Here is a 16,462-nt window from a genome sequence, read left to right as displayed (position 1 = left end):
CCTTGGAGACGTATCACGGTGCAGTAAGGTGATCTCAGGATTTAGAATGAGAAAACATGAGTGTGAATTTTCTCCTTAACAATTTCCTAGCGGGATGATTTTAGGAAACACCGCCTTTCTAAAATAATTTCCTCATTTGTAAAATAGAAATAAATAGTACTTGCATTCTCTATCTCCTAGGGTCGTTGTGAGGCTCAGTTGAGACAATTTCTATAAAACCCTTTTGAAAGGGCTATTAGCAATTATTATTGTTATCCTTTGAGGATGCATTACATGTTTTGAAGCAGCAGTCATTTAGAAACAAGTCTGGTAAATGAGGTGTGTGATCAACTTAGGAAATATTGTTTACGGTTCACTAATGAGATGAGTATAAAGTAATGGGCATAGTGGGTGAGTGAAGGTACCTTAGGAAGCCTAGAGTGAACCCTCAATGAAGAAAATTTTTGGAAGAAGCTCTCTGCCTTCAAGAGCGGATATAGCCCAACAGTGGATATGTTGGAGGAGTAAGAATAGCAAAAGATACACTCACAAATTAACAGGACACAAAGTCCAAGAAAGGAGCTATCAATAAAATCCATAGCCTTACTAAGGTAACCCCACTTATCTACCAAGTCTGTTACTTTATAGGAACACATTATTATTGGGCCATAAACAGTATAAGGAGCAATATGGCTTGGGAGTTCTATTTGAAAGGAAGAGGGTGGTTAATAGGGAGAAACAAGAGTGGCATTGTGTATTAAGAAGATATACTTATGTCAGGATACCCAGGAACCAGAGCAGGTAAGCATGGCAGAGAACATTTGGGTGAAAATCAACAAAGGCAGGATCAGAAGCAATTTTTCTATTGAAACATACTACAGACCACCTGGACAGAAAGAGGAAATAGATGATGAGTTTGGGAAGCATATCACAAGCCTGGCACAGAGACATAATATGGTAGTGATGAGGGACTTGAGTTATCTGGACAGATTCTGGAGCTTCTGCTGCCCAGACAATTTGATAATGCTTTCTTGGCTGACCTTAGTGATCATTTCATCTTTTAAAATGTGCAAAGCACTGCATTAAGGACAACAAGGAACATTCTCTTCTGGACCAGATTTTCACTAATCAAGAACTGATTGCTGAAACACAAATGATAGAATCCTAGAGAGAAAATGACCACTCCAACTTAGGATTTGTGATAGAAGCAGGGGAATGCCCTGGAATCAGGCATTCTTAACTTAGGGTCGATGAACTTGTTTTGAAAATACTTTGGTAATTGTAGTTCAATATATGTGTTACATTTGTAACCCTATATATATATATATATATATATATATATATATATATATATATTATGTATTTAAACAAGGAGTCCGTAGGCTTTGCCAGACTCCCCAAGGGATTCCATGACATAAAAAAGTCAAGAACTCCTGTTCTGGATGTAGTTTATCAGATTTTAGCAAAGAATTTGGCAAAGCCTTTTATGCTGTACTTGTGAATAAGATGGCATAACATGGGCTGGGTCATAATATGCTTTGATAGATTTGGTACTAGTAAAAATAACCAACAATTTATATGAACTGGAAAGGAAGTTTCTAGTGGAATGTCCCAGAGATTTATGCCTAGTCCAGTGCCCATTTTTATCAGGGACTCAGATAAAGAAATACATAGCATGTTTATCAAATGTGCAGATGAATCAAGCCTAAGATGGAGGGATAACACTTTATATGACAAAATCCAGATCCAAAAAAGACCTTGACAAGTTAGAATATTAGATGGATTCTAATGGAAGGAAGGAAACAAACATTTATTAAGTGTCTATTATGTGCCAGGCATTGCACTAAGCACTTTGACAAATAGTATCTCATTTAATCTTCACGACAACCCTGGGAGGTAGGTGCTCTATTATTATCCCAATTTTAAATTAAGGAAGGCAGACAGAGGTTAAGTGACTTGCCCAGGGTAATGCTGCTAATACATGTCTGAGGACAAATTTGAACACAAATCTTCTTGCTACCAAGGCCAGTCCTCTATCCACTTCATCCAGTAGCTGCCACTAGTGGTAAAATATAATGGACATCATTGTAAAGTCTTACCCTTGGGGTAAAAAAATCAATCACAAAGTATTAAGATGGAGGAGGCATGGCTAGCCAGAACTGTATCTGAAAAAAATCTGGAGGTTTTTGTGGGCTGCAAGCACATAATATAATATGGCAGTCAATAACATAATATGGCAGGTTAAAAAAACCCCAAACAAACCAAAAAACCTAATGCAGTTTTAGATTATATTAAGTCAAACAGAGCATCCAGATCTAGGGAGGTGATGGTCCTGCTATACTCAGCCCTGGTCAGACCATATCCAGAGCCTGGTGTTCAGTTCTGGAGATGACATCTTAGGAGGGATATTGACAAGGAGAAGAGTTTCCAGAGGAGTGAGCAGAGTGGTAAAAGACCCCAGTTTTCATGCCATTGAAGGAAATGGGATATGGTTAGCTTGGATAAGAAGAGACTTTTGAAGGTCAAGGTACTCGCTTCATAGAGGCAGCTAGGTGGTGCAGTGGATTCAATGCTGGACCTGGAGTCAGGGAGACCAGAGTTCAAATCTGGCCTCAAATACTTCCTAGCTGTATGACCCTGGGCAAGTCACTTAACCTCTTACTGCCTCACTTTCTCAATTGTAAAATGGAGATTGTAGTAGCACCTGCCCCCTCACCCAGCCCTGAGGGTGGTTATAAGGATTAAATGAGATATTTGGAAAGCTCTTTGCTAATCTTAAAGTTCTAGATAAATGATGGCTATCATCATGTTGTATGAAAAGAGCCTTCTTGTGCAATAGGGATTGGATTTCATCTTTGTGACCCCAGGGGGCAAAACTAGGAACAGTGGCTGAAAGTAGAAGAGACGTATATTTAGGATCCATGTGAAATATTTACCAATTAAAGTGATTTGGGGAAAGCTTCCATGATGTGATCTGGGTGGAGAGGGTGCTCTGAGAGACATAGACTGGAGGCTGATGACATCTTTTCTCCCCTTATTTCAGAGGCCCTTATGATCCCTACTCCCTTTTATGGTGGAATTCTCAACAGTGTCTACCTCTATGGGAATGTCCAGCTGGTCTTTGCTCACCTGGATAGCAAGGTCAGAGCTGGGTGGGGGGGGGGGGCCCTGTCACTGTCCACACCCATGGTGCTGAACGTTCCTGGGGATGGTGCTAAGACTGGGCTTATGGGTATCTTGAATCAGAGAGTACTCCAGTTGGGAGGCAAGGAATGGCTCCTTGAGCTGGTGATTTCAGGGAAGGGGAACCAAAGGCCTGAGAGGGAGATTCAGGCTGGTGTGCCTCAGCCAGGATTTGGGTTTCTTCCAGATCACAGAGACCAATACCCGCCCCTTCCAACTTACTGTGGAAAAACTGGAGATGGCCCTGCAGGGAGCCAGGTCTGAGGTAAGAGAGGAACTGTAACCATGGGGTAGCCTCTGCTGATAGAGGAAGAGAGCCAAGTGTTCATTAATTCATTCAACACACATTTATGAAACACCTGGATAAAATGCAATGTGTTAGGCATTAGGGACATAGAAAATTTAGGCAAGATAATGCCCCTATCCTCATGGAGTTTATAGATAAACTTTGAGAACTTAGGTATTCCAGGGTCCTGCACTCACTCAGTAAATGTTTGTTGAGTTGAATTGAATTCAGTTCAATTGAATTGAATTCTGTTGAATTCAACTGAATAGTTGAATTTGATTGTAATAATTGAATTACCAGTTTCTGGACCTCTGCTCATTTGGATGGAGCATGGTTGTAGGTCGCTCCCTCCAGGAAGCCAAATTCTTTTCACCTTTCTGTTGTCAACATGAAGACTTGTTTCTTCTGAGTACAGTCACTGGATGCTCACACTCAGCCTTCCTTTTCTTCCCATGCTTCTGCAAAAGCATAATAGATACACAGCTTTTGACTGTCTCCTTCTGTCAGCCCTGATGGAAGGTATCCAGGCCCTAAGGCCCAGTTAAGGGCCTTAGACCTTGAATGAGTGAGTTAAGGAGCTAGGGGCTGAGGCTGGGCTGGCACAAGGGTCTATGTTACTCCCCTGATGCTCAACTTGGTTTTAGGGGGTGCACGTCAAAGGTCTCATTCTCATCAACCCCCATAATCCATTGGGTGACATCTACTCTGAAGGAGAACTGCTGGAATACCTGGAGTTTGCCAAGAGGTATGATCACCTCCCTCCCTCCATCCCAGAGGCTAGAGGAAGGGTCTGAAGCTAGAACTCCACTGCCTATGCAGTGGAGAAGTCAAACTGGAGCTAAAGACAGGGAGCAGGATACTTAAAATAATATCTCAGATTCATTTAGTGATCTATGTTTTTCCAAGTACTTTCATGCCTGTTCAATCATTGGATCCTAAAGATAATCCTGTGAAGTATGAAAGACAAAATACCCCCATTTTTCAGATGAGGAAAATGGAGCTCACTGAGGTGAATTGGTTCTTCCAAATCATAGAGCAGGTTAGATGCAGAGCTGGGGCCGATTTCTGGGCCGGGGATATTTCCATTCCCATTAACAAGTTGGGCTCACTATAGGAGGTACCTTGAGTAATATTTCCAGCCTTGAGAAAGACTTGTGAATCTACCTGCGGGAAGAGCAAACCTCAGAGGATTTGCCAAGGGGTCTGACCCACAGCATCCTCTCCTGGGATTGTGAGCCTATATGAGGGAAGAGCAAACTGTGGCTGGATTTGAACTTGGGTCTTCTGACTCCAGGCCCAGTGCTCTAAGCTATGTGATGCAGTGGATAGAGCTCTGAGCCTGGAGTTAGGAAGACTCAAGTTCAAATCCAGCTTTAGATACTTCCTAGCTGTGTGACTGTGGGCAAGTCACTTAACCTTTATTCGCCTCAGTTTCCTCATTTATAAAATTCTTGCCTCAGTTCCTCATCTGTAAAATGAGCTGGAGAAAGAAATGGCAAACCACTCCAGTATCCCTGCTAAGAAAACCCCAAGTGGACTCACAGAGAGATAGACGCAACTGGAAAATGACTTCACAACAACAAAAAATGGAGGTGATAATAACACCTCCCAAGATTGTTGTGAGGAGGATCAAATGAGATAATATTCATGAAGTTCTTAATACAGAGCTTGGCACATAGTAGGCGCTATATAAATGTTAGTTATTATTACTAAGTAACAAAGGGCAAGTTATTCAGCTTCTATAAGCTTTTATTTACTCAACTGTAAAGTTTGGAGAACAAAGCCTGGGTCGTGTAGACCTCGCAGGGTTGTTGTGAGGATGGAATTAGAAAGAATTTGTAAAGTTCTTTGCAGACCTATATAACTTTCTTTCACCTTTGAAAACCAAGGGGATGAGGGATGGGGCTGCTCTTATTGTCCATGCCCTTTGGGTTTTTCCAATGAGTTGGGGACAATGGGACCAAGATGAAGAACCTGTGGCAGAAGGGATGGTGGCAGGCTGCATGGGGTTGTGGAAAGTGCTTTGGACCTAGGTTGAACCCCAGCTCCTTGGCTTTCCATGTGGGTGTTTTGGGGCATGCTGTTAGTTTCTCCATGTGCTCTGGGAGGGGGTGATGCCACCTTTTATCGGTCCTTCTAGTCATTCTGGGGCTGCTTGAGCAGTTGATAGAACTATGGTAATCCCTGTGGGGAGCAGCCCCACTGAGCTCAGAAGGATGGTACCGAGCATGTTAGAACTGTCCTCCTTCCCTATCCTAGGCACAAGCTGCACGTCATCCTGGATGAGCTATATATGCTATCGGTGTTTGATGAGTCGGCTACATTCCACAGTGTACTGAGCATGGACAGGTGAGCTGGCAACCACTGGTACTTGAGGGGAAGGAAGGGGAGTGGGAGGTATTTCTTCTTCACCAAATCATTCCTTATAACTCTTCAACAATACCCCACTCTCACTCAGAACCTGTATATCTTGGCATTTACCCTAAATCTGTAGTGTCAAACTCAAGTAGAAATGGAGGTCACTGAATTATACATAAGGGTCCCTGTGGGTCACATGTTGATTAGAAAACTACACATGTGTATATATATATATATATATTTAAATTAACATACTGACCCGTTAAAATCAGATAGGATATTTTATTTTTATTGCACAATATATTATTTTTATATTTTAATTGGAATGGTCTACACTTGGGAGTGTTGTTTGCCACATGTGGTGTATTTGATACTTCTGCCCCAAATTTTAACAGAAATCAGGGAGTGAGGGTAACTGAGCTGAGGAAGCAAGCAGGTAGCAGCTGCTGCCCTTGGTGCTGATGAGGGCATCAACTCTTTCCTACTCTAAGCTTGCTGTCAGACACTAGTTAAAAGTAGAGAGACCAATTATCACCCAGCTCTGTGTTCTAGACATTCCTGGAGTCTAGGCCAGGTATGCCGACATTGCCCTTGGGGGGGCATTCTTATTGGACTTTCCCCTTCAGGGAAGACACACCCAGTCCATACCCTCTGGGCATACCAAGGCTCTGTTACAAGGCTAGCAACAGCTGCATCCTTGACAACAGATTCTTTAGTGTTCCCTTTTCTTGGGAGTTGGTCAGTGTCAGACAACATGCCACACTTACAGTCAGGGCTTATGGGCTGCTGACGGTATAGACTTCTTTCTACTTCAGAAAAAGAACATCTCCCTTGACCATGTTTCCTGAAAGTAATGCTGAGTCCTCTGTCCTGGCCCCAGCTTCTGATGACTTGATGACATTCCAGAACTGATCCCAATTCTCCTCTAACCCTGCCTCCTCTTGTCCTCCCTGCAGGCTGCCAGACCCTCAACGGACCCATGTCATGTGGGGGACCAGCAAGGTGAGCATTGTGGTTTTATAATTCCTACAGGGGAGAAGTAGAGAGAGCTTGGACAGGGGAAGGGGTCATGACTGATTGCTTGGGTGTGCCTTCTCTCCAGGACTTTGGTATATCCGGGATCCGCTTTGGTGCGCTGTACACAGAAAACAAGGATGTGTCCAGTGCCGCTGCCAGTCTCTGCTACTTCCATGGCATCAGCGGCATCATCCAATACCAGATGGCTCAGCTGCTGCGGGACCATGGTGACTATTTGGACCCAGTGGTGGTGGGAGATGGGAGGTGGCATGGAGGAGATGGGCTCCATTATACGTGAATGATGGATTCAGTGAGATGCTGGAAGATTTCATTATTTAAGGCTCAGAATACTTCAATGAAAGGCTCTCCACCACCCTCTCCTTTCTGTTTTGTTCTGCTTTGGGCCTCTCCTGCTTCTCCTCCTGTGCTTGGTTCTCCTCCTGTTTCTCTGATCACTCCTCAGTTTCCTTTGTTGGATCATCATCCACGTCCCATTGCATAACTGTGGACTCCCTTTATTTTCTTTCTCTATATCCTATCTCTTGGTGACCTCATCAGCCTCTATGGGACAGCTATATGCATTTGACTCCCAGGTCCACCCATCCAGCCATAGTTTCCCCTGAGCTCTAGGCTTGCGTTCCTTTCGACATCTCCACCTGGAGGTCCCATAGGCATCTCCAACTCCGTGTGTTAGAAATGGAACATGGTCTCTCCCCCTTCCTTTTTGAAACTCACTCCTCTATTCTTTTCTATTTCTTTTGAGTCCATCACCATCCTTCTTTCCAGTCCCCTAGCGTTTCAACTTTGGGGTCACTCTTGGTTCTTCGTCCTTTCTTCATGGTACCACATCCAGTTACTTGCCAGATCACATACATTCTGCTTCCACAGCATCTCTTGTGGGCACTTCCTTCTCTCCACTCACATGGCTCCCACCCTGATTGAAGCCTTTGTCATTTCTCATCTGGACTATTTCACTAACTTCCTATTTGAAATCCTGGTTCCTACTCTCTCAGTAAATCAGTCAATCAACAAATACTGTGCATCAGGCACTATGTTAGGCACAGGAAATACAAAGACAAAAATGGAAGTCCCTACCCTCAAGGGGCTTATATTCTCTTGGAGGGGAAAACATGTACACATAAGAATGTACTAAATATAATACAAGTGAAAGGGCTAAGGTAGAAGATTGCATTTGATCTGAGCCAACATTCTGTTATTCTCTTATTGTCCTGCTGAGGCTCCTTGAAAGCAGGATGGTCTAATTACAACAGTGATCACATATGGAGTCACGACTTTGAATTTCAGCTTTGACATTTACTGGCTAGATTAGGATGAATGAATTTTTTGTTTTTTTGTTTGTTTTTCGTTTTTTGGTCAGGCATTGAGTGTTAGGTGACTTGCCCAGGGTCACACAGCTAGTAAGAGTCAAGTGTCTGAGGTTGGATTTGAACTCAGGTCCTCCTGAATCCAGGGCTGGTGCTCTATCCACTGCGCCACCTAGCTGCCCCATGAGTGAATTATTTAGTCTCTCTGCCTCACTATCCTCACCTACAAAATGGGGATATTAATACACTGACTACTCTACAAGATTATTGTGAGGAAAGTACTTTATCAACCTTAAGCACTATAGAAATATGAGCTGTTATCTAAATCTCTCTTCCTTATCACCTAGCATTGTGGGGTTGTGGGTTTTTTTTGGCATTTTTTTTTAATTTTTAAAAAAATTCTGAATGGGGGGGGGTGGCTAGGTGGTGCAGTGGATAAAGCACCGGCCCTGGATTCAGGAGTTCCTGAGTTCAAATCCGGCCTCAGACACTTGACATTTACTGGCTGTGTGACCCTGGGCAAGTCACTTAACCCCCATTGCCCCGCACCCCCAAAAAAATTCTGAATAGAATTTTATTTTCCAAAATATATGTAAAAACAAAATTTTAACATCAATTAAAAAAAAAACTTTGTGTTCCAACTTCTCTTCCCCCCTCCATTCCCACCCCCCACCCACAAGAACTCAGTCAATTCAAAATAAGTTATACATGAGTAATCATGGAAAAATTCCCATATTAGCTAGTTGTGAGAGAAAACAGTCAAAAAACCCAAAACTTCAGATTAAGGAATTGTCAAAGAGGAAATGAAAAAAAAATTTTTTTAATGTGTTTCCATCTGTTTTCAGATACTATCAGTTCTTTCTCTGCAGATGGGTTACAATCTTCATAAGTCCCTCAGGGTTATATTGGATCATTGCCTTGCTGAAAACAACCACATGCTTCCCAGCAGATCATCCCCCACTATTGCTGTTATTTTGTATACAGTACATGTCACTCTGCTTCAGCTCATGTAGGTCTCTCCAGGTTTTCCCGATAGCATCCTATTCGTCACAACCTCTATATAGTACCTTAAGCTTGACAGAGAATCTTCTTCACAAAAGCCCAGCAAAGTAGGTATCATACATTTTGCCATTATAATCAATCATCATAACTATTTCCCTCCATCCCACTCCCTTCCCATGACATTTACTCTATCTTCTCTTTACCTATTTCTCCTCAGAGGTGTCTTACTTCTGACTATCCTCTCCCTTGCTCTGCACTCCCTTTTTTCACCCTTCCTTCTTTCTCCTCTCCCCCACCCCCCTATTTTCCTGCAGGGTTAAATAGATTGCTCTTCCCAATTGGGTATGAAAGCTATTCCCTCCATGAGCCCACTCCAATGAGATCAGGGTCCCTGAGCTAATTCTGTGTTCTAAATTTTTCTTCCTCCTTCCCTCCTCAACCCTCCCTATGAGATCAAGCAATTCAATATGTCATACTGGTGCCGTAATGCAGAACATCTTCATCTTCCTTGAAAGTGTTTTGCTTTTTACTGCTCTCTCCCCCAATCTGCCCTTTCCTCCTTCCCTTCTGCCCCCCCCCAGGGCAAAAGCATATTACTATACCTACTTGAGTATGTATGTTAGTCTTTCTTTGAGCCAATTCTGATGATATTAAGGTTCATTCACTCCCCAACTCCTTCCCCCTCTTCTACTCCCCTCCATAAGCTTTCTTCTTGTTTCCTTCATGTGAAATACCTCTCTCCAGACCCTCTCTCCCCTTCTCCCTCCCCCAGTTTATTCCTCCTACACCTCAACCCTATTTAATGATGTCATCATGGATTAATTAGGTGGCACAGTGGACAAAGCACCAGCCCTAGACCCAGGAGGCCCCCCAGGCTCAAATCCAGCCCCAAACATAAGACACTCTGTCTGCCCCACAAAGAACAAAACATGAATGCTTTACAGATATCATCCCTTCATATTCAGTTCAGCCCTGTCTTCTGTGAATTTCTTGTGAAGAAGTTTTGTTTTGTTTTGTTTTGTTTTGTTTTTTGGTGAGGCAACTGGGGCCAAGCAACTTGCCCAGGGTCACACAGCCATCAATTGTCAAGTGTCCGAGGTCACACCTGAACTCAGGTTCTCCTGAGTCTAGGGCCGGCGCTCCATCCACTGCACCACCCAGCTGCTCCTGAATTTCTTACTGAGATAGTTATTATGATTTCAAAGTATTATCTTCCCATGTAGGAATGTAAACAGTTTGATCTTTTAATATCCCTCATGAAGTCTTTTTCCTGTTTACCTTTTTATGCTTCTCCAGGATCTTGTATTTGAAAGTCAAATTTTCTATTCAGTTCAGGCATTTTCATCACAAATGCTTGAAAGACCTCTTTCTCATTGAAATCCCATTTTTTTGCCTCTGAAAAATTATACTCAGTTTTGCTGGGCACGTGATTTTTGGCTGAAGTCCCAGTTCCTTTGCCCTCCGGAATATCATATTCTGTGCCCTTTGGTCCTTTAATGTAGAAGCTGCTAGATCTTGCTTTATCCTTATTGGAGCTCCACAGTATTTGAATTCCTTTTTTTCTAGCTGCTTGTAGTATTTTCTCCTTGACCTGGGAGTTCTGGAATTTGGCTATAATATTCCTGGAGGTTTTCCTTTTGGTATCTCTTTCAGGAGGTGATCGGTGGATTCTTTCAATTTCTATTTTAGCTTCTGCTTCTAGAATATCAGGGCAATTTTCCCTCACAATCTCTTGGAGGATGGTGTCTAAGCTTTTGTTTTGGTCATGGTTTTCAGGTAGTCCAGTGATTTTCAAATTATCTCTCCTAGATTTATTTTCTAGGTCAGCTGTTTTCCCAAGGAGATATTTCACATCGCCTTCTATTTTTTCATTCAATTGGATTTGCTTTACTGTGTCTTGGTTTCTCATAAGGTCATTAGCTTCCATTTGTTCAATCCTAATTCTTAGGCAGTTATTTTCATCAGACAGTTTTTTAATCTCCTTTTCCATTTGGCTTTTCAAACTTGACTTTTTTCTCATGACTCTCCTGCATCGCTCTCATTTCCCTTTCCATTCTTTCCTCCTTTTCTCTACATCTTCTTTCTATTTCTCCTACTTTCTCTTCAAAGTCCCTTTTGAGAGCTTCCATGGCCTGAGACCAGTTTATATTTTTCTTTGAAGCTTTGGATGTTGGAGCTTTGACCCTGTTATTATCTTCTTCTTCTGAGGTTGTATTGTGGTCTACCTTACCCCCAAAGAAGTTTTCAATGGTCTTCTGCTTTCTCTGCCTGCTCATCCTGGCTTACTATTTCTCGTCTTTTAACTCCTTCTTTAAGTGTGGCGCTGCTTCCAGGACACACTGTTCAAGCTACAGCATGGCCTGGGGGATGGTTGGGCTTCTTCTCAGCCTTCCTGGCCTCGCTTTCATTTGATTTTAAACTCTCCACTGGGGGGTGGGGCTGCTTCTCAGCTCCACTCCAGTTCTCAGCTTCAGAGGGTCCCAGGTGTTTTGGGTTGGGGGGGTGGGTCAGGCTTTAATCTCACCTGGCCTGTTCTCAGGTCTGGAGATAACCTCAGGCCTATTTACTAAGAAACCAACCAGCAAAGCTTTCTGTGGTGTGGTTCTCAGCTTCGGATGAGACTGCTCCCCTGCTCCCCTCCCCCACCTGGGTCTCCTGCCGCTCAGGGTTTCTTCCTGGTTGCCCGCTGTGGTGGGACAGTTGGATCCTTCCCCCCAATCCACTGGTACCCCTGCACTTACCGCCCCCCCCCCCCAGGCCAGCTGTTCAGTCCAACCACATGCTTGGTTCCAGAAGATGCCGGTGCTGCAGCCGATTCAGAGGCACTGGGGCAAATTCCTCTGGCGGGTGTCTAGTGTGTTGGCCCAATTGCAGGGTTAGGCTTTATTCGTGGCCCAGCACGGCCCCCTGAAATCTATCTATAGCTGGAGAAAACTCTCAGCCCGTATTTTTGTGTGTTTTTTGGCCCCAAGGGTTCTTTTATTGCTATTTTTGGGGTTATTGTATCAGGAGCCCTGTGAACTTAATGTGTTTCCTCAGCCATCTTGGCTCCACCCTCTAGCATTGTGTTTTACACAAGTTGGCATTTAATGTTTATTGTTGGTTTAGAGGGAACCAAAGTAAGAAAGAGTGGGATTTGGGGGTTCCGTCTTTGGGCCATTGAAGCAATAAGAAACTTTGGGGTCTCTCTCTTTCCCTGAGTAGATTGGATCAATCAAGTTTACCTGCCAACTAACCACTCCCGGCTCAAGGCTGCCCACACCTATATCACAGATGAGCTAAAAACCCTGGGAATCCCCTTCCTCAACCGTAATTCTGGCTTATACGTCTGGATAGACCTTAGGAGGGTGAGTGTGTGAAAGAAGGAGGCTCACTATCAAGATGGGTGAATGAGGATGCTCTGGGAATGGGGCAGGCTTATTAGAGACCAAGCTAGGTTGAGGAGAGCTCCCTGAATCCTGATTCTCTCTCCACCCACCCCACACCCCTGGCTTCCCCCCAGTACTTACACTCGGGCACCTTTGAGGAAGAGGTGCTGCTGTGTCGCCGTTTCCTGAGTAACAAAGTGCTGCTGTCCTGTGGCAAGGGCTTCCAGTGCTTTGAGCCTGGCTGGTTCCGTCTCGTCTTCACTGACAAGATCCACCGACTGCAATTGGGTGAGCAAGGCCAACTCTTGTCTGCCATCATCTTTTTTTTTTTTTTTTTTGGGTGAGGCAATTGGGGTTAAGTGACTTGCCCAGGGTCATACAGCTAGTAAGTGTCAAGTGTCTGAGCTCAAATCTGAACTCAGGTCCTCCTGACTCCAGGGCTGGTGCTCCATCTACTGCACCACCTAGCTGCCCCCGGCCATCATCTCTTAACTTATACACTCTGGGGTACACAGCATTAGATCAAGTATTTATACCTGGAAGGAACCTCAGAGACCACCTCATACATTCCCTCATTTTACAGATAAGGAGACTGAGGCCCAAGGGAGTAAAGGGACTTCCCTAAGGTCACATAGATAAGGAGCATCAGAGGTAGGATTTGAACCTAGATCATAGATCTAGAGTCCCCCAGCTATAAGCTTATTCTGGAGTTGTTGTTTTGTTGTTCTGCTGTTTTCAGTCTTGTCCGATTCTCTTTGACCCTTTTTGGTTTTTTTTTTTGTTTGTTTTGGCAAAATTACTGGGGTGGTTTGCCATTTCCTTCTCTAGCTCATTTTCAGATGAGGAAACTGGGGCAAACAGGGCGAAGTAACTTGCTCGGGGTCACACAACTAGTAAGTGTCTGAGGACAAATTTGAACTCAAGAACATGAATCTTCCTGCCCCAAGGTACTGGGGATGCAAAGGCAAGGAAGAAATAGTCTCCATCCTCAAAGAATATATGCTTGTGGAAGAAAAGAACATGTATTCAGATAAGCATAGAGAGCTAGAACTAGAGCTATCTCTATATATCTTTATATGTGCATAAATAGGTATATATGTATGTATATATGTGTATATGTATAGCTATGTGTGTATATATGCATATACATATATATATATATACACACACATATATATAGAGAGAGGATACATTAATTTTTGGCAGGAGAGGCTTCCTACAGGAGGTGAGGTCAAAGTTGTGATTTGAAGGAAGCTAGGGGTGCTATCAAATGGAGGTGAAGGGGCAGAGTACTCTCAACATTGAGGCAGAAGATATAACTTTGTGTACAGGGAGCAGTAAACAGTCCAGTTTGGCTGCAGTGTAGAACCCCTGGGTGGGTGGGTAGAGTAATGTTTGGCAAAGCATCAATTAATTCTTTCCTAAATGTTACTCCCTATGAGCTGCTTTCCATATCTCTGCTCCCTCTCTCCCTCCCCCATATCAGTCAGAACCACTTTCCCTCATCCCAGTTGGTAGCCAATGTCTGTAACCATTCCTACTTCTTATCTTAGGCTCAGAAAATATTGACTGCTTAAACTTGGCCATGTTAAAACACAATTGGGACATTCACAGATCTATAGAATATAGTACTTGCCCTCAAGTAGCTTAGAATCTATTTGAGGAGACAGGACACAATACATGTGAAATGGTGGTTGTTTAAATGCTGTGGGAGTTGTGGTGGGGAAAGACCTCTGGGTTGAAGTGGTTGTTGAGGAGGTGAAACTTAGAATCAAACAGTGAGAAGGGTCCTCAAAGCAAAGAGTGTCAGAACTGGTATGCGTTTTATTGAATCAATGAACCAATAAGCACCAAATTCCTTGTCCGTGCCAAGGACTGTGCTAGGAATTGGGGATGTAAATATAAAAAATGAAACAATGTCTCATCTCAAGAAGTTTATAGTCTAAGTGTGGTATAGGAGGGGGAGGGGAATGGAACAAACAATGCCAGAGATAGAAGGTACCTTAAAACATTGAACATAGAATGTTATCATTGGAAGAGACCCTAGAACATAGAAAATAGAATATCACAGCCAGAAGAGGTTTTAGGACATAGAATGCCAAAGCCAAAAAGGACCTTAAAAGAAAGTGCCAGAGCTGGAAAGGACCTTAAAATACTCAACAGAGAATGTTAGAGCTAGATGAGATTTTAGAATATAAGGTATTTTAGAACATAGATCTGAGAACACAGAATATCAGAGCTTAGAACAGAAAATGTGAGAGCTGGGAGGGCCCTTAGAACACAGAACATCAGGGCTGGGAAGAACCTTAGAACACAGAATATCAGAGCTTAGAATGAAAAATGTGAGAGCTAGGTGGGACCTCAGAACACAGAATGTTAGAGCTGGGAGGAACCTCAGAAGATAAAATGTTGGAGCTGGAAGGGACTTTAGAACACAAAATGTGACCCCTGGGATGGACCTTAGAACATAGGATGTCAGAGCTTAGAACAAAGAATGTGAGAGCTGGGAGGAACCTCAGAATATAGAATATCAGAGCTGGGAGGGACCTTAGAACATGGAATGTTAGAACTAGAAGGGATCTTAGAACATAGAACATATGATGGAAAGGAGATCATTTAATTCAGCCTCCAGATTAGCAAACCAACTCAGAGAAATCTGGGTAATGGGCGTAATATCAATGGAATGGAATAATACTGTGCTGTAAGAAATAAGAGTCAGGAGACATAGGTTCAAATCCTTCCTCTGCCATCTTTGTGACATTAGGTACTTAACCCTTCTTGGCCTCAGTTTCCTCCTCTATAAAATGAGAAGGCTGAACCAGATGGTCTTGGAGCTGCTTCATTTCTAACAGCTTGTGATGTCTGAGGGTTTCCTGCACGAACTGCTTTCCAGGGCTGCTGCTGGACATGTACCTGTGCATTAACCTTTCATTCTCCCTCTGCCATCCTATCCCCATGTCCCCACTCCAGGAATGCAGAGGATCCGGCAAGTACTAGAGCAGCAGGCCCAAGAGCTACATCAGAAGTTATCTGTGCCCAGGCAGCTTTTGGAGCAGGAAGGCCAGGCAGACAGCACCGAGGAGGCAGTATTTGTGCCTGGGCATCAGGGGCCAACCCGTGGCACCAAGACAAGGGACCTGGTCGGGTTGCTTCAGCAACACATGCACTCATCTGCCTGACTGCAGAAGGACTCCCTGGATCAGTTGACCCAGGAATAGCCTGGGGCCTTGGATGTGTTCAACAAGCTAGCCAGCAAACAGTAGAGGCTCATATGTGAGGGGCTGGGGCAGCAGTGCAGGGAAAAAGCCTCTTTTGGACCCAGGTAGCATCCCATTGCAAACAGTAATGATGGAGGTCTTTGCTTGAGCCGGTCTCAGGAGCTTCCTGAAGAACACAGACCTATCCTGAGTTCCCTCTTTCCTGGTGTCCAAGATGGGCCACTTCTGTTTGTTCAGGAGCTAATTTGGCGTGTTGGTGTGGGGAGCAGTCACTATCTTCTCTGTGGCCCTTCCAAGGGAGTGGGGGTACCCTAGATTTGGGTTCTTGTAAGTGGGGTGAAGGGCCAGTCTTCCTTCTTAAGTAACTTTGGAGATTGTTGGTTTTTTCTATCTGGTGTCTAATAAATGTTTGTTTTGCTTTTCAAATTTCTAGCCTCTTGTCATTTACCTTAATCTCCCTCACTGGCCTTAGTGTCTTCATTTGTAAAATTACAGAGTTAGGCTTCACCTCTAAAGTTCCTTACAAAGCCCTAAAGCTAGGATCTTGATAATACAACAGAACCTAGCAAGAAGAGATAGAAAGAGAAATTTTGGTTTTTTTGTTTTTTTAGTGAGGCAATTAGGGTTAAGTGACTTGCCCAGGGTCACACAGCTAGTAAGTGTTAAGTGTCTGAGGCCGGATTTGAACTCAGGTACTCCTGACTCCAGGGCTGGTGCTCTATCCAC

The 16,462-nt window shown here is 43.6% G+C and overlaps 1 protein-coding gene across 2 annotated transcripts in view; it reads left to right on the top strand.

The window, feature by feature from the left end:
- LOC122731266 (1-aminocyclopropane-1-carboxylate synthase-like protein 1) overlaps nt 1-16,127 on the top strand; it is a 29,520-nt gene extending 13,393 nt beyond the window's left edge. The window contains exons 7-15 of one of the 2 annotated variants that reach the window (XM_043971271.1): nt 3,023-3,120; nt 3,350-3,427; nt 4,093-4,193; nt 5,708-5,797; nt 6,763-6,808; nt 6,909-7,050; nt 12,355-12,497; nt 12,653-12,806; nt 15,489-16,127. In XM_043971271.1, the coding sequence (XP_043827206.1) occupies nt 3,023-3,120; nt 3,350-3,427; nt 4,093-4,193; nt 5,708-5,797; nt 6,763-6,808; nt 6,909-7,050; nt 12,355-12,497; nt 12,653-12,806; nt 15,489-15,697 (1,061 nt within the window). In that variant the 3' untranslated portion in view covers nt 15,698-16,127. Of the gene's footprint in view, nt 1-3,022; nt 3,121-3,349; nt 3,428-4,092; nt 4,194-5,707; nt 5,798-6,762; nt 6,809-6,908; nt 7,051-12,354; nt 12,498-12,652; nt 12,807-15,488 lie in introns of those variants that run through there. The other variant, XM_043971272.1, reaches the window with a different exon arrangement.
- Nucleotides 16,128-16,462: the final 335 nt, after the last annotated feature.

Source organism: Dromiciops gliroides, chromosome 6, assembly GCF_019393635.1.
Source record: "Dromiciops gliroides isolate mDroGli1 chromosome 6, mDroGli1.pri, whole genome shotgun sequence".
NCBI lineage: Eukaryota > Metazoa > Chordata > Mammalia > Microbiotheria > Microbiotheriidae > Dromiciops > Dromiciops gliroides.
This window is presented reverse-complemented; position numbering and strand designations above follow the sequence as displayed.